Source organism: Moschus berezovskii, chromosome 6 (genome assembly GCF_049115385.1).
Source record: "Moschus berezovskii isolate FMDL1 chromosome 6, NW_MosBer_1.0, whole genome shotgun sequence".
In the NCBI taxonomy this organism is placed as follows: domain Eukaryota; kingdom Metazoa; phylum Chordata; class Mammalia; order Artiodactyla; family Moschidae; genus Moschus; species Moschus berezovskii.
Window position 1 is genome coordinate 26,727,974 of NC_142465.1, and position 25,252 is coordinate 26,753,225.

General features: G+C 41.3%; 2 protein-coding genes across 4 annotated transcripts in view; one reads left to right on the forward strand and one right to left on the reverse strand.

Annotated features, from left to right (window-relative positions):
- Positions 1-23,508, forward strand: part of PLEKHG7 (pleckstrin homology and RhoGEF domain containing G7) — a 90,304-nt gene extending 66,796 nt beyond the window's left edge. For both annotated transcript variants that reach the window (XM_055396424.2, XM_055396425.2), the window contains 7 exons: positions 3,169-3,343; positions 4,929-5,044; positions 5,392-5,485; positions 11,763-11,842; positions 14,192-14,345; positions 20,516-20,613; positions 23,372-23,508. In XM_055396424.2, the coding sequence (XP_055252399.2) occupies positions 3,169-3,343; positions 4,929-5,044; positions 5,392-5,485; positions 11,763-11,842; positions 14,192-14,345; positions 20,516-20,613; positions 23,372-23,479 (825 nt within the window). In that variant the 3' untranslated portion in view covers positions 23,480-23,508. The remainder of the gene's footprint in view (positions 1-3,168; positions 3,344-4,928; positions 5,045-5,391; positions 5,486-11,762; positions 11,843-14,191; positions 14,346-20,515; positions 20,614-23,371) is intronic.
- The window catches only part of EEA1 (early endosome antigen 1), a 135,206-nt gene continuing 133,310 nt past the window's right edge, over positions 23,357-25,252 (reverse strand). For both annotated transcript variants that reach the window (XR_008681922.2, XR_008681921.2), the window contains one exon: positions 23,357-25,248. The gene's annotated coding sequence lies outside the window, so the exon portion shown is untranslated. The remainder of the gene's footprint in view (positions 25,249-25,252) is intronic.

Consider the following 25,252-nt stretch of genomic DNA (forward strand, 5'->3'; position numbering starts at 1 on the left):
ATAAAGAAAAGTCCTGGAAGTTCTTAGAAGAAATGTGATGTAGCTGTTAGGGTAGGAGGCTATGGAAGACAAGGACAATTGCGAAGCTTGAGGCTCAGAGAGAAAAGGGGGAAAGTTAGAGAAGGGAAGAGAGGGGAAGAAAGAGAAAGAGCTCTCTTCTTCCAAAGAAAAGAATGGAGCCAGCAAAACGGGGTGGTGGGTGCTGGCTGTGGCTTCCATGTGTGTTCTTGTTGTCACTAAGTTGTGTCCAGTTCTTCACAACCCCATGGACTGCAGCATGCCAGCTTCCCTGTCCTTTACTATCTCCCAGAGTTTGCTGAAACCCATGTTCATTAAGTCAGTGACGCCATCCAACCATCTCATCCTCTGTCGTCCCCTTCTCCTCCTGCCTTCAGTCTTTCCCAGCATCAGGTTCTTTTTCAGTGAGTCAGCTCTTTGCATCAGGTGGGCAAAGTATTGGCACTTCAGCATCAGCATCAGTCCTTCGAATGAATATTCAGGGTTTATTTCTTTTAGGATTGACTGCTTGGATCCCCTTGCTGTCCAAGGGACTCTCAAGAGTCTTCTCCAACACCACAGCTCAAAAGCATCAACTCTTGGGTGCTCAGCCTTCTTTATGGTCCAGCTCTCCCATCTGTACATGACTACTGGAAAAACCACAGCTTCAACCATATGGACCTTCGTCAACAAAGTGATGTCTCTGCTTTTTAACACACTGGCTAGGTTTGTCATAGCTTTTTTTTTTTCCTAGGAACAAGCATCTTTTAATTTCATGGCTGCAGTCACCATCACAGTGACTTTGGAACCCAGGAAAATAAAGTCTGTCACTGTTTCCATTTTTTCCCCACCTGTTTGCCATGAAGTGATGAGACGAGATGCCATGATCTTCATTTTTTAAATGTTGAGCTTTAAGCCAACTTTTTCACTCTCTTCTTTCACCAAAAAGCTCTTTAGTTCCTCTTCACTTTCTGCCATGAAGGTGGTGTCATCTGCATATATGAGATTATTGATATTTCTCCTGGCAGTCTTGATTCCAGCTTGTGATTCATGCAGCCCAGCATTTCTCATAATGTGCTCTGCATAGAAGTTAAACAAGCCGAGTGACAATATGCAACCTTGATATACTCCTTCTCCAGTTTTGAACCAGTCCATTATTCCATGTCTGGTTCTAACTGTTGCTTCTTGACCTGCATATGTTTCTCAGGAGGCAGGTAAAGTGGTCTGGTATTCTCAACTCTTTAAGAATTTTCCACAGTTTGCTGTGATCGACACAGTCAAAGGCTTTAGTGTTGTCAATGAACCATAAGTAGATGTTTTTCTGGAATTCCTTTGCTTTCTCTATGATCTAACAAATGTTGGCAATTGGATCTCTGGTTCCCCTGCCTTTTCTGAATCCAGCTTTAGCATCTAGAAGTTCTTGGTTCACGTATTATTGAAGCCTAGCTTGAAGGATTTTGAGCATTACCTTGCTAGCATGTGAAATGAGTGCAGTTGTACAGTACTTTGAACATTCTTTGGCATTGCCTTTCTTTGGAATTGGAATGAAAACACCTTTTCCAGTCCTGTGGCCACTGCTGAGTTTTCCAAATTTGCTGTCATATTGAGTGCAGCACTTTAACAACCTCATCTTTTAGGATTCTAAATAGTTCATCCGGAATTCTATCACTTCCACAAGCTTTGTTCCTAGTAATGCTTCCTAAGGCCTGCTTGACTTCACACTCCAGGATGTCTAGCTCTAGGTTAGTGATCAGACCATCTTGATTATTTGGGTCATTAAGACCTTTTTGATACAGTTCTTCTGTATGTTCTTGCCACCTCTTACTATCTTCAGCTTCTGTTAGGTCCCATACCGTTTCTGTCCTTTATTGTTACCATCTTTGCATGAAATGTTCCCTTGGTATCTCTGGTTTTCTTTTTTTTTTTTCAAAATTTTTTATTAGAAGACTGAAATTTACAATGTGTTTATATCACTCACTGAGTGCATGGCATTTAAAAACAACATCATTACAGAAAGATATCAAAAATACAAAGTCTTAAAACCTACGGGATATGGAAAACATATGGTTTTCTTGAAGAGATCTCTCATCTTTCCCATTCTGTTGTTTTCCTCTATTTCTTTTCGTTGTTCACTTAGGAAGACTTTCTTATCTCTCTTTGCTGTTCTTTGGAACTCTGCACTCAGATGAATATATCTTTCCTTTTCCCTTTTGCCTTTCACGTCTTTTCTCAGCCATTTGTAAGGTCTAACTTGAAGCAGTACTTCCTAAAATCTCCTTTCATGACTTCCCCATTGCACGTACACCTGGCGGCCGCCTCCTTGAACAGACTCTCCCTATTGACAGCCGTCTCTGTCTTTTTTCTTCTCGTCTCTCTTCTGTATGATGTAGATCAGTTTAGCCTCTTCAGCCTCATTTTCTCATTATCCTGATTCCCTCTAACAAAGGAGAGTTAAGGAACTCACCCAACAAGCAGAAATCCTTCCTTTTCCTTTCTCCCCATCCAGTGTTGATTCAGTCTTCCTAACTGCACCACAGCAAAGGTGGTAGCACAGTTGGCAAACCCAGAAATCAACCCTGAGGGCCAGGGAAGAGGAAGAGGGAAAACTAACGTCAGTCAGAAGGGTAAACAAGGCAGGAACATGTTTATTAATGCATCTAACACAGCAACTGATGGAGCCTGCAATTTCTAGGGCATTAAAAAATTCCAACTTTTCCTGTGCACTCAAATCTTGACATCAGTTTTCCCACTGAGGAAGATTGAGGGCTGATGTTACAGGTGACACTGATGACTGCTGCCTTCATCACCATTGCTCAGAAGGCAAGACGTCTGAAGAAGGATTCTTTCATTTCTTTAGTTGGAAAGTAGCAGTGTTAGTAATATTCAATAATACTTCTTAAGCACATTGCAAAAAAAAAAAAAAAACCCATTTGAGATCCTGAATTCGGTACTGGTAGATAAATGCTTGCTAAGACGGTTTAATATGGAATTTTCAAAAGCAAGATCTACTCCTTCCAATGAATATTCAGTCCTTATGATTTTTCCCAGCAAGCTCACAGGGGTGTTGTATCATTACTGAGTGAGGTCTCTTAAGGTTTTCTTGTATCCAGATTCCTCAGTGCCCCGATAGGAGAAGTGATGTTCTGATGGGCCTGGTTTTGCCTTCCCTAGTGGTGTGAGCAAAATGAGCAGTGTAGACGCCTTCACCTACCTGAGCTGCTCGTGGCACCGCTACACAGGCTGACTCGATACCCCTTGTTGCTGAAGAATATCTGGAAAAGGAGTACAGACTCTACGGAGAAAATCATGACCTACTCCATCAAGGAAAAGGTGGAAAAGTCAATCCGTAAGTCCCTGAGATGAGGGACCCAGAGCTCCAGTCTCAGCTTTAGTCAAAGAGTTGGGGGGCCCTGTGACTCCTGGGAACCAGCTGGGCTTCCATCCTAGGAGGTAATTCCGTTGGCTTGAGGTCACTGGCTCTCGGAAATGTGGATTTGACTTTGAGTTTGCAATGTAAATCAAGCACACTCAAAACAATGGGCTCCGCTCACATCCTGGCCAACCCTGTGAGAACTCTTAACTCCTAAGGGTTCACGCAGGATGTGGCACCATCTCCAAGGTTTTCAGATGTGAGTTCAGGCAGGAAAACTTCTACTTCCCAGATGATGAAGGCACTTTGTTTTTAACATCCATACTGAACCCACATACAAAGCAAATGAAAAGCCTTTCCGGAGGATAAATTACCACAGTCATTTTTTTTAAGGTCACTGAAATCGAGGGCCAATCTAAATATAATGCCAACTGCAATGTTTAGAACTGAAATTAGGGGATAAAAGAGCAAGCCTTGTAATAATTTAAGTCTATTTGGGTAGCTATGTATAGTCAAATCCAAATAAAGAAGTCCATGGTAGGTGTCCATAAAAGATTTCCTGGGGAGCATCAAAAAGGAACAATTCAAATTGATAATTATCAGCTGTACAGAAATGGTATATATTTTTCTTTTCAGGTTTAAAAGTTAAATGACCTCTCAACTAGGAGTTTTTTCCCTTTTTTAAAAGTTTTTGTTCAAATTCTCTAATGACCGATCCAAGGAACTAGAATTAAGCTTATCAAATTGATTGACAGAAAATTAAAGACAAACTTTTTAAAATTTTAAAGTAATTTTGAAGATTATTATTCATTTTGATAGGCTTGTGAGTAAGATAATAACATCTCTTCCAGGAATTTCTCAATAAAATCTGCATTTTCATTGTTGAGGAAAGAGATCCCTGTGGCCTTCCTCTAAGTTTATGAGCTTAAAGATAGTGAATTCTCACAGATTCCCCTAACCATTGATTCTGTGGGTCCACGACTTGCCCTCCATATTTTCAAAAATCATTTCAAAACCTCAGTAGCAATATGTTATTTAAAAATATTGAGAAACTAATATTTGAAGAACTTTGAAAAAACTGTTCTTGGTTTTCAAAAGCTCTTTGAAGAGAACTTTTCTTCAAGCTAAACTCTGAAGAAAAAACACATTCTTACCAAAAGAAATAATCAACGTTACCGTAAAGGGAATGTGTGTTTTATGATTAAGACAAAAAGATATGCTTGTCCTTGTTAGTCTGATTTTTTTCCTTCCTGTAATCACCAGCTGTATGATGTAGGGAATATGAGAGAGCTACCAGGGGCATTATTAGTATTATTGAAATAAAAATGCACATTTACAATTTACTGAATCAGTTCAGCTTCATTTTCTCTGCAAGAGGCTGATTTCAAATTAGTGAGTTTTTCTAAGGTGTTCAAACAGCGAGAAATGCGTTAAATGAACCTCAGATATAGTTTGGCTCCAGGGAGTTCAGTGTCTGAATGATTTCTATGGATCTTGGTTAAATTTTATGCTGTAATGTCTCATGAATTTAAAAATATATTGAATGTTTCTTGTCTTTTAGGGGATCTTGAAGGAAAAGTGAAGTGGCTTGACAGTTTTCAGAAGTTCAGACATCTACAGGAGATTGTAGTGTGGCCTCCACTTTGGGATCGAGATAAAAGGTTTTTCATTCCAGAGGTACAAAAGTGATCAGTTAGAACATACATCCCTTTCCAGAAGTTTGGCATTTGGGTGGAAATACACTAATCTTATTACATAGTCCCTAGCTGCCCACCAGAATTATAAATCTTGCAAATTAAAGCCTTTATCCACATGGCATTGTGTATGGTGGGGAGGCTGGCATCATCACACCATTCCTGGGCTGGTCCTTCTAAGAGGTGTTCCCATTCTTCCCCAGTCCCGTGTCCACTTACTGGCATTTCCAAATGTCTCCAGCTTAGTAGACAAAGTTGCATTGCCCCAGCTCCTGGAACATGCTGTCTTTTAATCACTAACATCTCTGATTTTCTCCCTTGTTTTTCCAGTGCCTGAAACACATTTTTAAAGAACACATGGCAGAAAACATCCTGTCACCAACCAACAGACACCTTCTCTATGAAGGAAAGTTAACTCTTGCAGGTAAATAACTGCTTCCTTTACAAACCCGACATCTTTGCTACCTTGTAACGTGTCCAACTGTAGCTAATAGAAGGGTGGCAGGAATTGCATTTGCTTGTGGCCAAGGTGACAGCAGATGTAAATCAGAGAGCGTCCTGTGGAGTCACACAGACTCCAAATTGATCAAACCACAAGGTGACTCTAAAATGGGGTAACTATATGTATTTTATAAGGCTGAAGTCCAAGTGAAGAGTTTAGCTCAAGGTCTGGTGGTGGTGGTGGTTTGATCGCTAAGTTGTGTCCAACTCTTGCGACCCCATGGACTGTAGCCTGTCAGGCTCCTCTGTCAATGGCTTTTTCCAGGCAAGAATACTGGAGTGGGCTGCCATTTCCTTCTCCAGGCTCAAGGTCTGGAATCTAGTAAATACTCAACATCAGCTGTTCCCGCCCTCACTGAGCTGGGCAGTCAGACTGTCAGTGTTGACTGAGACTCTGTTATGTAACACACTTTGTGCTGCACAGGATTGGAGGATACAGAATCACTATTCTGGATAAACCTTTCCCTCGAGTTGAGACGCTCTGCCACAGTAAGCAGACCTGCAGTCTTAGTCCGGAAGAGAGTCCAAGGCTGGAGTACCTCAGAAAGGCTCCCTGTGTTCCGTGGGACTGGAGGGGGACTCTTGCAAATAGAAGGATGTTAGGTCAGTGGAAGGACAGGAGGAAGGACATCCCAAATGAAAAGCACAGCGCAAGGAAAGGCTTGGAGGCAGAGGCCGCCTGAAAGAGGAGGCTCCCCGCGTGGTTAGGAGGGCGTGCCCCGAGCTGCCTGCCAGGCGCCCTACCCAGCTCCCCCTTTGCCGCCTCTGTGACCTGGAGTCGTGGTCAGCAGTCTCCCCACGCTGCAGTTTCCCCTCTTTGTTGTGAGGATTTCAGTGAGCTAATGGATGTTGGTAGCTCTTGAAAGAATAGTTGGTAGAGAGTCAGCGCCCAGTAAATATCGTGATCAGAAAGGGCTGCCCAACTGAAGTCAGATTTGCTTTCATTCATTGATTCATTGCTTCTCAAAATCTCAACTAAGCACCCACAGTGTGTGAAGCCCTGTGGGGTGTGAGATTGCATGTTTTATAGTCGTCTGAGATCTTGCCGGCAGGGGGCGCTGGGCAGTAAGTCCTTATTCGGTACACATCTGTTGAGAACCTGCTCTGTTTTCAGATAGTGTTAGATGTCAGCTTGGGACATAACCCCTGCCCACTCAGGAAGATAGGCACGCCTAATGTTTCACAGCAAAGGAGTTTTGCGTGCATTTTCTCCTGCCAGTGAGTCATGCAGAGAAATTACATTTAATCCCATATCACAGGACAAATACAGAGAAGTTCCATAACACATTCAAGGTCACTTGGCAAGTTAATGGCTACATTTAGACCCAAGCCAACAGGCTGCCTCAGTCTAGCTGGCTTCCAGAATTTTAGCGACTGCCTTGGAAGCCAGAGGGATCCAGCCAGGAAACTGCAGAGAGCAGGAAGCCACTGAGTCCTCACGCAGGGACATCATAGGGTTAAAAGCTGTTGAAGAATGAGTTCTGAAAAGCAGTGTGCACAGTGGCTGGAGGAGACAAAGCAGAGAGGCCCGCCTGAAGGCTCCACAGTGAGGCAGGGCGAGGCCGGAAGAGCCTGGGCCTTCGTTTCTCGGCCACTCTCCACCTGAGGACACCCCCTGCCCCCACTTGCCTTTGAAAAGATAGCAGTTTTACACTTTCTTCGATGTTATTTACAATTTCAGAAATAACTATATCATTGTGATAAAGCCAAATCCAACCAAAACCAAAAGTAAGTAAGCGAAACACAGTTCTGTGTACAGTCATATGACTTTCCCTCCAAAATTTGGCCTCCACCTGGAATTATCAGAGATTTTATTTCACCTATTCCCTGTGTCCACCAGCTTCCCCAACACAGTGAGTTGCAGTGGCCTATCCTAAAATGTTAGAAATGGGTGTGGATCAAACAGGAAGACCTCTGTAAATATTAGTAACACCAGGCTCCTGTCTAACAGTATATGCTGTCAGTCAGGTTTCATCAGAGGCAGAGGTGTCAGCATATCAAGTTTAAAGTCACTGGGACTTTGACTCAGAGTTGGCATGGAAATATGGTGGGGGTGATAATATTAGAAGAAATAGGATATCGTTTTGATTGGGAAAAGCACTGGACCAAGAATCAGGGGCTTCAGCACCAGCAGTGGGCTTTGGGGAAATTGTTTAAATTTCCTTAATCTCTTCTGTAAATGTTGGTGATGATGATGGTGGTAACAATAACAATGATACCTACTACTAATACGTTTCAAAATTTCTTCCAGCCTTAAAAACTGTGGGGTTAAGATTAAATAAGTGCATTTTCTCATTCCCAGAAGGTACCAGTGTTTACAACTTCTGAGGTTTAACCAGCTTCCCATTGGAATTCATGCCGGCACATAACCTTCACAAATGCACTGCTCCCCACAGATTGGTGTTTCTAAATAGAGAAATGAGTGAAGTTCAGGCCAGTATGACGGCCGAGTAGCTAGCTCTGGCACCTAGAGAACACCCGTTGTTCACGCTGCTGCAGGACTGGAGTGAGTCGGTGGTGCTGCTGTCTCCCCTAGCGGTGCGATGAAGTGAAGTGAAAGTCGCTCAGCCGTGTCCGATTGTTTGCAACCCCATGGACTCTGAAGTCCAGGGAATTCTCCAGACCAGAACACTGGAGTGGGTAGCCTTTCCCCTCTCCCAGGTATCTTCCCAACCCAGGGATCGAACCCAGATCTCTCACATTGCAGGTGGATTCTTTACCAGCTGAGCCACCAGAGAAGCCCAGCAGTGTGATAAGAACCCCACAGTTCAGGCTCTGTGAGAGAAAGACCTAACAGAGTTAGAACCGCACAAGTTAGTAAGCCTCAGAACTGGTTGTGGGACCCATAGCTTCAGACTCCTGGGATAGTAAATATGAATACTCTAGCTTTAGGCCTACAATGTCCCTCTTTTAGTCAGCCTTTTTCATAATCCCATGTTTAATTTAGCACTATCAGTTCTTGAATTTATCTCAAATATTGTCTGTGTTTATTTTGTGTCTGCTCTTATTACAATTAAAGCTTTTAGAAGGCAAGATTCTGCCTTCATCATCGATGCATTTAGGTGGCTGCTTGGAAATACATGTGCCAGCTTTCCTTGTAGCTAGCTGAATGTGACCAAGGGACGAAATTCTGCCTGCATTCTAACTCATATCCCATTGGTCAGAATTTAGTCACTTGATCACGTTCAGCTACAAGGAAAGCTGGCACATGTATTTGTTCACAATTAAACATCTACCCACTAAACTTGGGAATTTCATTACTACAAAATAAGAATTGTTTCTGAGGGACCACCGGCAGTCTTTGCCACAGCCCAGTTTGCCAAAAGGAGTTTCTAGTAGTGATGGAAAACACCTAAAAAATATTCAAGGATAATTCAAGATGGAATAAAATATCTAATTTCTCTTCTGGGCAAATATAGGAAGTATCTTTCCTCTAAACTTAAAGAAGGGGAGTGTTCAGTTCAGTTCAGTCGCTTAGTCAGATCCGACTCTTTGCAACCCCATGAACCACAGCACACCAGGCCTCTCTGTCCATCACCAACTCCTGGAGTTCATTCAAACTCATGTCCATCGAGTTGGTGATGCCATCCAGCCATCTCATTCTCTGTCATCCCCGACTCCTCCTACCCCCAATCCCTCCCAGCATCAGACTCTTTTCCAGTGAGTCAACCCGTCACGTGAGGTGGCAAAGTATTGGAGTTTCAGCTTTAGCATCAGTCCTTTCAATGAACACCCAGGATTGATCTCTTTTAGAATGGACTGGTTGGATCTCCTTGCAGTCCAAGGGACTCTCAAGAGTCTTCTCCAGCACCACAGTTCAAAAGCATCAATTCTTCAGCAGTCAGCTTTCTTCACAGTCCAACTCTCACATCCATACATGACCATGGGAAAAACCATAGCCTTGACTAGACAGACCTTGGTTGGCAAAGTAATGTCTCTGCTTTTTAATATGCTATCTAGGCTGGTCATAACTTTCCTTCCAAGGAGTAAGCGTCTTTGAATTTCATGGCTGCAATCAGCATCCACAGTGATTTTGGAGCCCAAAAAAATAAAGTCTGACACTGTTTCCACTGTTTCCCCATCTATTTGCCACGAAGTGATGGGACCAGATGCCATGATCTTTGTTTTCTGAATGTTGAGCTTCAAGCCAACCTTTTCACTCTCCTCTTTCACTTTCATCCAGAGGCCTTTGAGTTCCTCTTCACTTTCTGCCATAAGGGTGGTGTCATCTGCATATCTGAGGTTATTGATATTTCTCCTGGCAATCTTGATTCCAGCTTGTGCTTCTTCCAGCCCGGCGTTCCTCATGGTGTACTCTGCATATAAGTTAAATAAGCAGGGTGACAATATACAACCTTGACGTACCCCTTTTCCTATTTGGAACCAGTCTGTCATTCCATGTCCAGTTCTAACTGTTGCTTCCTGACCTGCATACAGGTTTCTCAAGAGGCAGGTCAGGTGGTCTGGTATTCCCATCTCTTTCAGAATGTTCCACAGTTTATTGTGATCCACACAGTCAAAGGCTTTGGCATAGTCAATGAAGCAGAAATAGATGTTTTTCCGGAACTCTCTTGCTTTCTCCATGATCCAGCGGATGTTGGCAATTTGATCTCTGGTGCCTCTGCCTTTTCTAAAACCTGCTTGAACATCTGGAAGTTCACGGTTCACATATTGCTGAAGCCTGGCTTGGAGAATTTTGAGCATGACTTTACTAGCATGTGAGATGAGTGCAATTGTGTGGTAGTTTGAGCATTATTTGGCATTGCCTTTCTTTGGGATTGGGATGAAGACTGACCTTTTCCAGTCCTGTGGCCACTGCTGCGTTTTCCAAATTTGCTGGCATATTGAGTGCAGCACTTTCACAGCATCATCTTTCAGGATTTGTAATAGCTCAATTGGAATTCCATCACCTCCACTAGCTTTGTTCATAGTGATGCTCTCTAAGGCCCACTTAACTTTACATTCCAAGATGTCTGGCTCCAGGTGAGTGATCACACCATCGTGATTATCTTGGTTGTGAAGATCTTTTTGTACAGTTCTTCTGTGTATTCTTGCCACCTCTTCTTAATATCTTTTGCTTAGACATTGTATTTCCAGGGTGTACAAGAAAGAACTTCTAGAATAATGTAAACAAACAAATAGAATATTAAAAAATACTTACTTGATTTTTCTTATATTTCCTTTAAGTATCTGTCACATCACCCTCTGAAAGTACTGCCCTTTCCTCTGAAATCATTTGAACCATTTCTTTTTCTAATTTGTAAGGGATAGAGTTAAATCAAGAAGGGGAGCGATCTCTCTAATATTTTTCCCTTCTACTGCTGTATGCTTCTTAGGGAAAAGCAGAAAAGCCTATTTGCCTTCAGTTATCATCAAGAGTGATATTAAGAAAAGGTTGTAAATATAAAGCTACATGAAGACTTTAAACGTGTATAGACACATTGCAAAACTTGAGAAACAAATTGTTTTAATGACTCTCTTAACCAGCTAGGACTGCCATAACAAAATGCCACTGGCTGGATGGCTTAAACAGGAAACAGTTATTTCTCACAGTGCTGGAGGCTGGAAGTCTAAGATCAAGTTGCCTGCTGATGTGGTTCCTGGTGAGAGTTCTCTTTCCAGCTTTCTCAGCGTCCGTACGTGGCAGAGAGAGCGCGTGCGTGCCTTGGTGTGCCTTCTTGGATGATATTCACCCTGCCAGACCAGAGTCCTCCCTTTAGCCTTCATCTAACCTTCATTACTTCCTTATTCCGAGTACACAGTGGGGGTTGGGCTTCCACAAAGGACTGGAGGGCCATGCAGTTCAGTCCACGACAATGACAGAGTGCCTGCATCCCTTTGCCAGTGACACCCAGATGAGTCAGGAGGCAAAAACGCTGGTGTACTGGTGGTCAACAGATGTGTCCTAGGCTTAGCTGAAACCACTACAGATATCACCCAAGTTACCTTAGATCCACGTGAAACGCATCACTAATATCTCTAACGTTGGAAGTGTGAGCTCACGTCAGGTCCCTGCTTTAGGGAGAAATCAGGTCAGTTGTAATGCAGTTTTCTGACCCACGTGATTGGAGCCCCCGAGTCCTGAGCCTCCTGCACCCAGATCCATGTTCTGTGTTGTTTTCTAAAGGGTTTCTTTGATTTAAAAAGGAAACTTTTGCTTGCTACTTCCAGCCCCAATTTCATCTTCTTTCTTTCCTCAGAAAGCACAAGATTCCTGGATGTTTATCTGTTTCTCTTTGATGATTTCCTCTTAGTTACAAAAACTAAGCGCAACAAAAAGGTAAAAATCTGTTGTTTCTAAATAAGTCTGTTGAATGAGTTTAGAGATATTTCTGAATAAGTTGTTAAAAAGAGAAAAACTTCATGTACTTCAAATAGGACTTTACCTTCCATAAAATGGAGGCATTTAAAATATTGGCTTTTTCCATCATAGAGTTCTGAACTGAAAAACATCAGTAACAAAAGCAAGTCCCATTTCATAAGGATGCCAAAGGGTGTGTGTAGTTTTAGAATGACTCTAGTCCATATACTTTTGAGGTGAGTCCCAGAAGCCACAGGATTTTATGCCTGGCCAGCCTCAACAAATGAAATTAAGATCCTTTTGTCCATATCAGCCTTTTCCTCATCCACATTGTCCACCACAGTGAGCGCTGTCGGAGCAGGGTGCCTCTTGAAACCATCTGCTGCCAAATGCATTCTCGTTTGAAAGTGCACCTCCTTCCTGAGAAGTCATGATGTAGGGGGCTGCAGGTGGGAAGGGGCCCCGGTCTCTCAGAGTCTACCTGTAATTAAGAACTGCACGTGCCAAACAGATGTACAGTTGGCATCACAGGGCAAAAAAAGAGTCACCAAGGGCTAGAGCCACAAAATCTCTGAGACGAGGGGTTTTTCTCTGTGAGTATTCATTGTTAGCACTGTTGTCACTACCCCCACTGAGCCACAGGTCTTGTGGTCCACCACTTTCCCATTGCACAGTCTGTTCCCTGACTGATGCAAGTGCTTCCAGGAAGGGGCCTTTTCTGCAGCCCTTAGAGGAGGGAAGAGCCGCACTTTCTCCTTGGCCATCAGAGATACTTCATGTTCTAACCCACTCACTGTTTCACTCCACAGCTAACCTTACACAGATGTTAAGATCACAAGACTAGATCTCTCGGATACTTTAATGTTCTAAGCTTCTAGATGGCATGCTGGTTTCTGTTGTTTGTTGTTGGAGTCGATAAGTCATGTCCAACTCTTTTGCAACTCCATGGATTGTAGCCCACCAGACTCCTCTGTTCCTGGGATTCTCCAGGCAAGAATACTGGAGGTGGGTTGCCATTTCCTTCTCCACGGTATCTTCCTGACCCAGGGATCAAACGCATGTCTCCTGCATTAGCAGACAGATTGTTTACCACTGAGCCACCAGGAAAGTGGCATGTTGGTTAGTTAAGCTAAATTATTTAAGGGCCTATACGCAATTTAAAAACATGGGCTTCCCACTTGGTGCTAGTGGTAAAGAACCCACCTGCCAATGTAGGAGATGTAAGAGACGCAGGTTCAATCCCTGGGTCAGGAAGATCCCCTGGAGGGGGCATGGCAACACGCTCCAGTATTCTTGCCTGGAGAATCCTGTGGACAGAGGAGCGGTTAACAGGGTCATAGAGAGTCGGATACAACTGAAATGACTTAGCTCACAAGCAATAAAATAGATACCCATTAATCAATCTGTGAATAGTTGATTGATTGGGGAGGGAGTGGCTGTTGGAGATACTAAGAGTCAGTTTCGAAACTTGGATGGCCTCCTGTTTTTAGCTGCCAGACTGGCATGTCTGAACAGGTCAAGCCCTGAAAAAAATCGCTGTCCCCTTCCAAAACCTGACATTAAGCACAGCTTACCTTCTCTATACATAATGGCACAGATAAGAGCCCGTGACTCATTACTGACCATGTTATAATATTCTGCTTCCATGCTTCACAACTTGATTCTAAAATAAGGAATGTTACGTGTTTTAAATTCCCCTTTAAATTCTTCTGTCTGATAAATCTGAGAATTTTATTGACTTGACAGGAGCAGAAATAACCACCCAGAGAAGACATCAGGTGTCATTTATTTTTTTGGAAAAAGAAATAAGGACTGTTGTGTTTTCATTTCTCTTTGCTATTTAATGCACAAATTGCTTCATGTACATCACAATTTTTGACATCCTTTTTCTTTTAACTTAGCATATGTATTCAAAACAATTTCAGTTATTTATAAATCATAGGGCATGGAATCTATTTATTTAGATTTTAGTGTAAGATCCCATAGATAGCGTGGGCCCAGATGAGGCTCCTCGTTCTCATTCATTTAACTCAGTACTACAGAGGGGTACTGGAAATAAAGATCTTTCCAGTAATGTGATGGTGATTTAATGTTTCCAGGTTATGGAATTAACTATTTATTTATTCAGGTGATTAAACTTGGGGCTCGGAAACACTGTGTTTTAAATCACTGTGTACTTGTGGAAATGCTTTTCAAGACCCTTAAAAGAGTAGTAAGCTGGATTTCAAACAGTTGTTTATAAAAATCAGTTTGTTTAAGGATGTGCTATAAGTATGTGTGTCAGTATTTATTTCCTATTTTTTGCATTATTTTCCTCCTAAATTTCAGAAACTCGGAGGCTCAGACTCTGGTTTACTGTGCCCTTCACTTACTCCTGAGCTGCAAACAGTAATCAAGGAAGGTGGTTCTTGTACAGTAATTGATCAGCCCATTCCACTAGACAGATTGGTTATCAGAAGTCTCGATCCACTCCATGTGTCAGGTATGTGTCTTATTTTCATCATTCAGCTCATCTCTTTGCCATCCCAGAGTTTTATGTTGGCCTTTTTTGATAGCAGGACATGAATCCAATTTAAATCTTCAAGAAAGATAATACTGAGCTTCTATGTAGTTAAATCGGAGAAGGCAATGGCAAGCCACTTGCCTAGAAAATCCCATGGACGGAGGAGCCTGGTAGGCTGCAGTCCGTGGGGTCGCTACGAGTCAGACATGACTGAGCGACTTCACTTTCCCTTTTCACTTTCACACATTGGAGAAGGAAATGGCAACCCACTCCAGTGTTCTTGCCTGGAGAATCCCAGGGACGGGGGAGCCTGATGGGCTGCCGTCTATGGGGTCACACAGAGTTGGACACGACTGAAGTGACTTAGCGGCAGCATGTAGTTAAATATCACTCATTCTACAGGCTAGTTGTGGAAAGAGTACTGGATTTGCTTCCAACACTTGGATGATGCAGCTCTGCCCCTTGCTAACTGTGTGACTCTGTGTGCAAGGTATTGGGTTGGCCAAAAAGTTCATTCTGGCTTTTCTGTAAGATCATATGGAAAAACCTAACAAACTTTTTGTCCAATTCAATATGTAAATTTTCTAAGCCACAGATGTTGTTCAGTTGCTAAGTCATATCCAACTCTTTGCAAGTCCAAGGATGAAGCATGCCAGAGTTCCCTGTCCTTCACTACTTCCAGGAGTTTGCTCAAAATCATGTCCATTGAGTCGGTGATGCCACCCAACCATCTTATCCTCTGTTGCTCCCTTCTCCTCCTGTCCTCAGTCTTTCCCAGCATCAGGGTCTTTTCCAGTGAGTCAGCTCTTCGCATCAGATGGCCAAAGTATTGGAGCTTCAGCATCAGTCCTTCCAATGAATATTCAAGGTTGATTTCCTTTAAGATTGACTCGTTTGATCTCCCTGCTGTCCAAGGGACTCTCAAGAGTCTTCTCTAGCACTCCAGCCCTACAAATCGAAATTCTTCAGCACTCAGCATTCCTTATGGTCCAACTCTCACATCCGTACATGACTACTGGAAAAACCATAGCTTTGACTGTATGAACCCTTGTCGGCAAAGTGATATCTCTGCTTTTTAAAATACTGTCTAGGTTTGTCATAGCTTTCCTTCCAAGGAGCAAGTGTTTTAATTTCATGGTTGCAGTCACCAATCCACACTGATTTCTGAGCCCAAGAAAATAAAATCTGTCACTGTTTCCACTTTTTCCCTATCTGTTTGCCATGAAGTGATGGGACTGGATGCTATGATCTTAGTTTTTTGAATGTTGAGCTTTAATCCAGCTTTTTCATTCTCCTCTTTCACCCTCATCAAGAGGCTCTTTAGTTCCTCTTCACTTTCTGCCATTAGAGTGGTTGTCATCTGCCTATCTGAGGTTGTTGATACTTCTCCTGGCAATCTTGATTCCAGCTTCTGATTCATCCACCGTGGCATTTTGCATGACGCACTCTGCATATACATTAAATAAACAGGGTGACCGTATATAGCCTTGTCATACTCCTTTCTTAAGTTTGAACCAGTCAGCTATTCCATGTCCAGTTCTAACTGTCACTTCTTGACCTTCATACAGGTTTCTCAGGGGAGGGATAGGGTGGTCTGGTATTCCCATCTCTTAAAGAATTTTCCACTGTTTGTTGTGGTCCACACAGTCAAGGGCTTTAGTGTAGTCAGTGAAGCAGAAGTAGATGTTTTTCTGGAATTCCCTTGCTTTCTGTGATCCAACTAATATTGGCAATTTGATCTCTAGTTCCTCTACCTTTTCTAAACCCAGCTTGTACATCTAGAAGTTTCTCAGTTCACATACTGCTGAAGCCTAGTTTAAAAGATTTTGAGCATAACTTTGCTAGTGTGTGAAATGAAGGCAATTGTATGATAGTCTGAACATTCTTTGGCATTGCCCTTCTTTGGCATTGGAATGAAAACTGACCTTTTCCAGTCCTGCGGCCACTGCTGAGTTTTCCAAATTTGCTGTCATGTTGAGTGCAGCACTTTAACAGCATCATCTTTTAGAATTTTTAATAGCTTAGCTGGAATTCCATCACCTCCACTAGATTTGTTCATAATTCATCTTGTTAAAATCAAGATAATATTTTCCCCATTTGGTTGTCAGGAGAATAAAGTAATGCAGGTAAAGCGCTCAATAAATGATGGCTATTATTAGGTCTGTTAATCAAAGCGCTCAATAAATGATGGCTATTATTAGGTCTGTTAATCATTTTAGTGCCAATGCTATTGTCAAAGCACCGGTAAACCAAGACATGCTAGGAAAGCCTAAGGTATTTTACTGCAATTGCTCTATAGAAAAATGCCAGAAATAAACATATAAATATGTGTATGTACATACATACACACGTGTATAGATCAGAAATATATATTTTTGTTTTTCAAGCATTTCCTGAGAACCAGGCACTCTGTAAGTGCCTTGGAGTCACAAAGATGGAGTCCTCAGAACAATGAAAGATCAATACATCCTGTCAGGAAAGCCCTGGGTCTCCGAGGGACTTGAAGGACATCTTGGCTGACTTAGTACTGGGTGGGGGGCAGCAGTGTTCAAAAGGAAGCAGGCTTCTACCTTGGGTACAGGCTCACAGGAGACCAGCAAAGACAGCAGGAGGAGAGTGCCTTCCTGCCCCAAGGAGGGGAGAACAGGGAGGACAGTCCAAGCCCTATGGTACCCAGCCCAGCATCCCTGGGCTAGTTGGTCCCTAGTCACTAGCAGGGGCCCAGCCTATACATGGCACAGCAACATTGCACCATGAATACACCAACAGGTAGTAATAATAGCCACAGTTTACATCAATATGTTATGTAACTAGGTTGTATATTTGAACGTTTAAATCCTGAATGTATCCAAACTCTCCCCAAGAGCAGCCTGGCTCCAGTGGGATGGGAGGAACCTGCATCCAGATTAGAGCCTTCTGCTTCCCTTGTCTGTTCTACTTAGGAGAAATAGAAGCTTTGCTGAAAAACAACTAGGCAGGCCTTCAGGCCTCTTGTGCATAAACCAGAGAGCTTTCCTGAGCAAGCTTAGAAAGGGGCATCTCAGAGGGACACAGCCTTCTTACTAGAGTGGCCATAGATAGAAGATTCTGCCAGGATTTATGGATGTGAGCGGAGGAAGGTGTGTGATCCCCCAGCAGGATAGGGAAGCAGCTTGGGCTCAGGTCAGCCACAGCCCCACCAGACAGCTGGACTCTATGGGAAACCTGGCATCCCAGGATTCCCTTGGGAGATGCATGTTTTTTCTTTTCTATTCCTTTTTCTTTCTTTTTTAAGTAAAATCAGTACCTTTTTAAAACCATACTTCACCATGTTTTCTTACTTTTTAATTTGTCACTACCATTTCATTTTTGTTTTTAAATATTAACATTGATCCTTAACTGTTCAGATACAGTGCCTGAATCAGAATAGCTGTAGGGTGAAACAGAATAAAGTCTGAAGAAAAGGGATTGTGCTTTGAAGTGACAGAAACATAGTTTCACATCCTGGCTATATCATTCATAGGCTGTGTGGCCTTAGAAAAATACACCTAATCTGTGCCCTCATTTGGAATTAGTTGACTTTTTTTTTTAAAATTGAAGTGTCATGGATTTACCGTGTTCCAGGTATACAGCAGTGATCCCATTTTATACAAGTTCTTTTCCATTATGGGTTATTACAAGGTACCGAAAGAATTTAGTTCCCTGTGCTGTGTAGTAGGTCCTTGTCGTTTATCTATTTTTAAATTTTATTTATCTTTGGCTGTGCTGGGTCTTTATTGTTGCATGGCTTTTCCAGACACATACCCAGAAGTAGGATTGCTGGGTCAGATGGTAATTTTTAGTTTTTTATAGACCCTCCATACTGTTTTCCATAGTGGATGCAGCAGTTTACATTCCCATCAATAGTGCAGGGGGAGTTTCCATTTCTCTACACCCTCTCCAGCACTTATTATTTGTAGGCTTTTTGATGGTGGACATTCTGCCCTATGTGAGGTGGCACCTCATTGTAGCTAAGATCTGCATTTCTCTAATAATTAGTGATGTTGAGCATCTTGTCCTGTGCCTGTAGGCCATCTGTATGTCTCCTTTGGAGAAATGCCTGTTTAGGTCTTTTGCCCATTTTTATTAGGTTATTTGCTTTTTTGATACTGAGTTGTAGAAGCTATTTTGGAAATTAATCCCTTGTTAGCTGCATCATTTGCAAATATTTCCTCCTCCTGTAGGTTGTCTGTTTATGGTTTCCTTTGCTCTGCAAAAGCTTTTAAATTAGTTCCCATTTGTTTGTTTTTGCTTTTGTTCCCATTACTCTAGGAAATCAAAGAAATATTGCTACTTTTGTCAAAGAGTATCCCACTTATGTTTTCCTCTAGGAGTTTTATAGTATCCAGTCTTACTTTAAGTCTTTAATCCATTTTGAGGGTTTGTTTTTTTTTTTTTTGGTGTGTATATGGTGTTAGGTAGTGGTCTAATTTCATTATTTTACACACAGCTGTCCAGTTTTCCCAGCTCATTTATTGGAGATTGTCTTTCCTCCATTATATATTTTTGCCTTTTTTGCTGCAGATTAATTGACATGGGTTAATTTCTGGGCTTTCTGTCCTTTCATTGATCGATGGGTCTGTTTTTGTGCTGGTACCATACATAATCTTTTGGTCACTGCAGTATAGTCTGGGGTCAGGGAGCATTGCTTCCTCCAGCACCGAGGTTGTTCTTTCTCAAGACTGTTTTGGTGATTCAGGGTAAGTTGACCTATCTTATAAAGTCGATGTGTGGTTTAAATGACAATAAGGAAAAAATACATAGCACTGTGCCCAGTGATAGTAAGTGCTTAATAAATGATGTGAACTATTGTCAATTATCATATTAGAACATCTGGGAGAAAAGAGCTACTCCTTTTTTTATTTATTATCACCCTATTTTATCTTATAAGCCTCGCCATACCAGGTACTTTTGCTTATGAAATCTTTAGTAGTCATATTATGAACCAAACAGATGAGGGATACCTTAAATAACTGAGAACTACAGATACAATTATGAGGAAAATGGATTCTGAAATCCAGCCAAGAACCACCACCTGATCTTTAAAACCTCACTTGCTGCAGGGAATTTATAAGGAGAAAAATCAGGCAGTTAAACAAACACAGCCAGATCTTTTTTCCAGAAAGTCATTTTAATAGGTTTAAGTTCTCTCACCCCAGAAAAGCTGGACAGAATTTCATGACCTTGTCAGGCTTTGTTGTGGTAGAATTTAGGAATTATGAGGGTTAGACTTTTAGAGTTTTTAAGAGTTAAGGAGTTCTTACAGGTAAGAAAATAAGTCTCATATTTGCTTCAATTATGAAATGAGGCGCAACTTGCCTCAGTATGAATTAAATCCACGATCTTCAAGGAACAGGAATAATGACTGTGAACAAGCATCAGCTTAATGATCAGCCAGGAAGAGGCACCCTGTCCTCCTCTCTGTAGTACTTGGTATGACCTGGTTTGGCTTTGTTCCTGAACATAAATTGACTATAGAAAGAATATATAGGCTGCAGAACTTTATTCCTGGTGCTGTATAAATAATTCAAGGACAAACTTTCATTTTAAGAGCTCCAGCTGTATTAATAAAAAGAAAGGAAATCTGCTTTCCCAGGGAAATCTGTTGTTTCTTCAAGAGATGCTAGGAAACGACAGAACAGATCATTTCTTTTCAAACACAGAAACCATGCCAGCGTTTTTTTGTTTTACATTTCACATAATTTGGTGGATGTTGGATTTTGAGTCTTTTTTTTTTTTGGCTTTTCTTGGACTGCTGTGAAGCATTCAGGTGGTTTTTGTATGTTTGCCATATCCCTTGTCTTGATGTTTAACTTCCCTTCAAGTACAAAAAAAGGAGGGGCGGGGGGGTGGTCAAAGAAACTGATTTATTTCTCACAAAGTCTATCTAATACGCTAAGCTTCTTGCTTGGGGTGGAACATATTTTCCATCACTTAAGCCACACATGTATTTCGTCAAGTCCCGGAAGTTGTTGGCTAAGGAAGAAAAGGTCTGCATAGTGAAGTGGGCTCTCTCATAGACATAGGACAGAAAACTCCCACATTAATAAACAAAAATCCAGGTTCTTAGGCTGAGAAACTATGGATTTCATATTGAATGCTTTGTTGTTTTGTCCTTAATCTTTTTCTAGTCTTTGGGTTGAGAAATGCTTTCCTCATACAACATGAAAACAGATACCGGCAATGTATAGCAGCATTCCTATTACAGGCCCAGACGGAAAACATTAAGGTATGTATTTCCGCTTTGTAGGTTTTGATTCTTCAGATGTAAGAGGGAAAAAAATCTCACTCCAGACTCGACAGTGAAAAGAAAGTTTTGTCAAGTTGGGAGGACAGGAAGGATATGAATATCTAACCACATCAGGCTCAGAAACCTCAGCACTGACCATTTTTTTACATCCCCAGTGTTGACACAGCCTCCCTTTTTTTTTTTTATTGGAGGCGAATTACAATATTATATTGGTTGGTTTTGCCATACATTGACATGAATCCACCCCGGGTGTACATGTGTTTCCCTTCTTGAACCCCCCTCCCACCTCCCTTCTCCTCCCTCTGGGTCATCCCCCTGCACCAGCCCCAAGCATCCTGTATCATGCGTCGAACCTGGACTGGTGATTCATTTCACATCGGATAATATGCATGTTTCAATGCCATTCTCCCAAATCATCCCACCCTCACCCTCTCCCACAGAGTCCCAAAGACTGTTCTATACATCTGTGTCTCTTTTGCTGTCTCGTATACAGGGTTATCATTTGCATCTTTCTAAATTCCATATATATGCGTTGGTATACTGTATTGGTGTTTTTCTTTCTGGCTTCCTTCACTCTGTAATAGTCTCCAGTTTCATCCACCTCATTAGAACTGTTTCAAATGTATTCTTTTTAATGGCTGAGTAATACTCCATTGTGTATATGTCAAAGCTTTCTTATCCATTCATCTGCAGATGGACATCTAGGTTGCTTCCATGTCCTGACTATTATAAACAGTGCTGCGATGAACATTGGAGTACATGTGTCTCTTTCAATTCTGGTTTCCTCGGTGTGTATGCCCAGGGGTGCAATTGCTGGATCATATGGCAGTTCTATTTCCACTTTTTTAAGGAATCTCCACACTGTTCTCCATAGCGGCTGTACTAGTTTGCATTCCCACCAACAGTGTAAGAGGGTTCCCTTCTCTCCAGACCCTCTACAGCATTTATTGCATGTAGACTTTTGGATAGCAGCCATTCTGACTGGTGTGAAATGGTATCTCATTGTGGTTTTGATTTGCATTTCTCTGATTATGAGGGATGTTGAGCATTTTTTCATGTGTTTGTTAGCCATCTTTATGTCTTCTTTGGAGAAATGTCTGTTTAGTTCTTTGGCCCATTTTTTGATTGGGTCGTTTATTTTTCTGGAATTGAGCTGCAGGAGCTGCTTGTATATTTTGGAGATTAATTCTTTGTCAGTTGTTTCATTTGCTATTATTTTCTCCCATTCTGAAGGCTGTCTTTTCACCTTGCTTATAGTTTCCTTTGCTGTGCGGAAGCTTTTAATTTTAATTAGGTCCCATTTGTTTATTTTTGCTTTTATTTCCAATATTTTGAGAGGTGGGTCTTGGAGGATCCTGCTTTGATTTATGTCGGAGAGTGTTTTGCCTATGTTCTCCTCTAGGAGTTTTATAGTTTCTGGTCTTACATTTAGATCTTCAATCCATTTTGAGTTTATTTTTGTGTATGGTGTTAGCAAGTGTTCTAGTTTCATTCTTTTACAAGTGGCTGACGTGTTTTCCCAGCACCACTTGTTAAAGAGTGTCTTTTCTCCATTTTATATTCTTGCCTCCTTTGTCAAAGATAAAGGTGTCCATAGGTGCGTGGATTTATCTCTAGGCTTTCTATTTTGTTCCATTGATCTATATTTCTGTCTTTATGCCAGTACCATACTGTCTTGATGACTGTGGCTTTGTAATAGAGGCTGAAGTCCGGCAGGTTGATTTCCCCAGTTCCATTCTTCTTCCTCAAGATTGCTTTGGCTATTCGAGGTTTCTTGTATTTCCATACAAATTGTGAGATTATTTGTTCTAGCTCTGTGAAAAATACCGTTGGTAGCTTGATAGGGATTGCATTGAATGTATAAATTACTTTGGGTAGTATACTCATTTTCACAGTATTTATTCTTCCAATCCTCAAACACGGTATATTTCTCCATCTATTAGTGTCCTCTTTGATTACTTTCACCAGTGTTTTATAGTTTTCTATGTACAGACACAGCCTCCCTTGTTTCTCCTGCAGCAGAAGCTCAAGAGCTGCCTCTTGACTTCTGGGGAGGTCTATAGGAAATGAGGGTAAAACTGCTTTGGATTGCATGCTTTTAAGATGTTCTAATAAATTTCAAAGCCCTATATGCAAACAGTATGATGCCAGTTTAAGTGAGGGGCTCCTACAGTAATGAACCACCAAGTCTTCTCTTCACTCTGAAAATAGGTCCCTGTTTTTACAGCTATGAAGCTGAAGAGCAGCTGCCTATCTGACTGGTGTCTCTATCTTAGAAGTTTCCATTTTCGTCTTTCCCTGATAGGCTTTCTTCAGGACAGCAGTGTGGCCAATTAATGGAAGGCTGCATTATTTTCAAGGACTCGATTTTTTTTTCCCTCAGTCTGTTCTTCAAGTTATGCCAGCTGATTAAAAACTTTTATTTTCACACAAAGTGGAAATTTAAGAAATTCAGTTTTCAAACTACTTACATTCCCAGTACTCGTCTTTGTAATTAGTCATCCTTAAATATTATGGTTTCTTGATTACTCACAACTGTTTATCCAAAATACCATACTCATCTAATCCATTTGCATTCATGTGATTAGAGGTATTTATGATACATTCTAATTAAGACAGAAAATGGGAGACAGGCAAATGTTTCATCAGTCAACAAATACAAAGGAAAATATTAATCCAAATATGTGAGAAATTGTCAGTTTAACATTCTCTTCTCACTATATTTTTTCTTTAACAGAGAACATGGATAGCACAGATAACAGCAGCAATCTCTTGCTTCACCAAGAGTCAAGAAACCAAGAAAATGTCCTCATTCACTTTGCCTGCAGAATCCTCAGAAATTTAGGGACCTAAATCAAGTGGCACACCTTTTTAGACATTAGGGATTAAGGTATTCTTTCATCCAAACTTGTAGCGCTTAACCTAGGGGTGACCTAGAATAAGCATTTTAAAGAAGTTTCAGAATTTGAGCTACGTACTCCTCAAGGTAGAGTGATGATGGCTTCTACAGATTTGAACCCTGAAGAATGTCTTGTTAAGTACACACATGTTGATATCCCAGAGTATCTCATAATTCTTCAGGCAGGCTTGAAAGGGGCTGAGGGAAGCATGAGGCTATTACAGTTCATAACGGATGATGTGGATGCAGTGTCGGAAAACAATGCCCACTGCTTGAGTCTGATATGAACTCTAGCATCTTTATGTGTATCTGTAATGAAACCAAGTCTCCTACCTGGCTTATAAATCAGTTTTACTGCTCTACGATCCTACCTCATACAAAGTTGGATTGCTCTTTTAACATATTAAGCAATGAAAATAATGTCATCTTAGGAGTGGTTTTTAAATTCCTAGTCTCCAACAGTATACTAATCTCAGGTATACTTTATAATACTCTTAACTTGGAGAAAATCCCAAAGACTAAATTCCATTGTTTTGAGAAAAAAGCAATTATCTGTTCTAATTTTACTAGTTAAGTTTTACTTGGGAGGTTTCACAGAACTAGCAGCGTATCTTTCTCTAAATCTCACTTTCTGAATAATGGAGTTTGTCATAAAACTTTCTGGTTTTGAATGTGTTTGTGAGTTAGCACAGTACAGTCACTGCATCTTATTTGGCAGGACTTAAAACATCATTAGAATTATTAGCAAGAAAGGCAGCTTGAATTATCATCATGGTGGAATATACTGTAAACTGCAGGTAAGGAATTAGTTCGTATTCTCAGACTGAAATTTGTGATTTTCATTTGAGACAATTTCAGATGTAGTACCTTTTGCAGTTTCCAAAATGGAAGTAGTATATTTATCAACTTGGACCGCAAGACAAATGATACTTAAACTCATCTCCTTAAGCTGGAGAATGGGATAGAGAGGATGCTGCCTGAGGAAGTCATGTGAATACTTAATTCTTTGAGAAGCTGCATGTTTCACCGTGTAAACCAGGCAGTGTGGACAAGTGTAGCATCATAACAGTGCTTAAAGGCCAAGCCTGTGTAATAATGTCATATTTACTAGGAGGAAGTGAAAATGAGGGTAAAACTGCTTTGGATTGCATGTCCATATTGGTGATGGACAGGGAGGCCTGGCGTGCTGTGATTCATGGGGTCGCAAAGAGTCGGACACGACTGAGCAACTGAACTGAACTGAACCGAAGTGAAAATGAAAGCCAGTAACTACCGTCAGTGCCGAAGAAAGAAAAAAGGCAAAGTACAGGAGAACAAATTTTAAGTTCTTAGAGATGAAAACTAATTTATGTATTTTTTAGAAAAAAATTATCTTGCAAGGATTTCTAGAGATCAGCCAGCCTAGGAAAAGAGCAGTGGACTAGGACTAGGTGATCTCTCAAGATTCCTTTTCGTTCCATGAGGCCAGTAAACATGTATGTATAAAAACTAATCTCATCAAAGGGAGAAAAAGACTGACTAAATTAACATGTAAATTTAATTAGTTAAGATGTAAAACAGCTTTAGAACATGCTATATACAAAGAAATATTAGCACTTCTATGTTCATTGCAGCACTATTCACAATAGCCAAGATGTGGAAAAAATCTTCATGTTCACCAGCAGATGAGTGGGTGAAGAGACTGGTATGTATACACAATGGAATTCTGTGCAGCCCTGA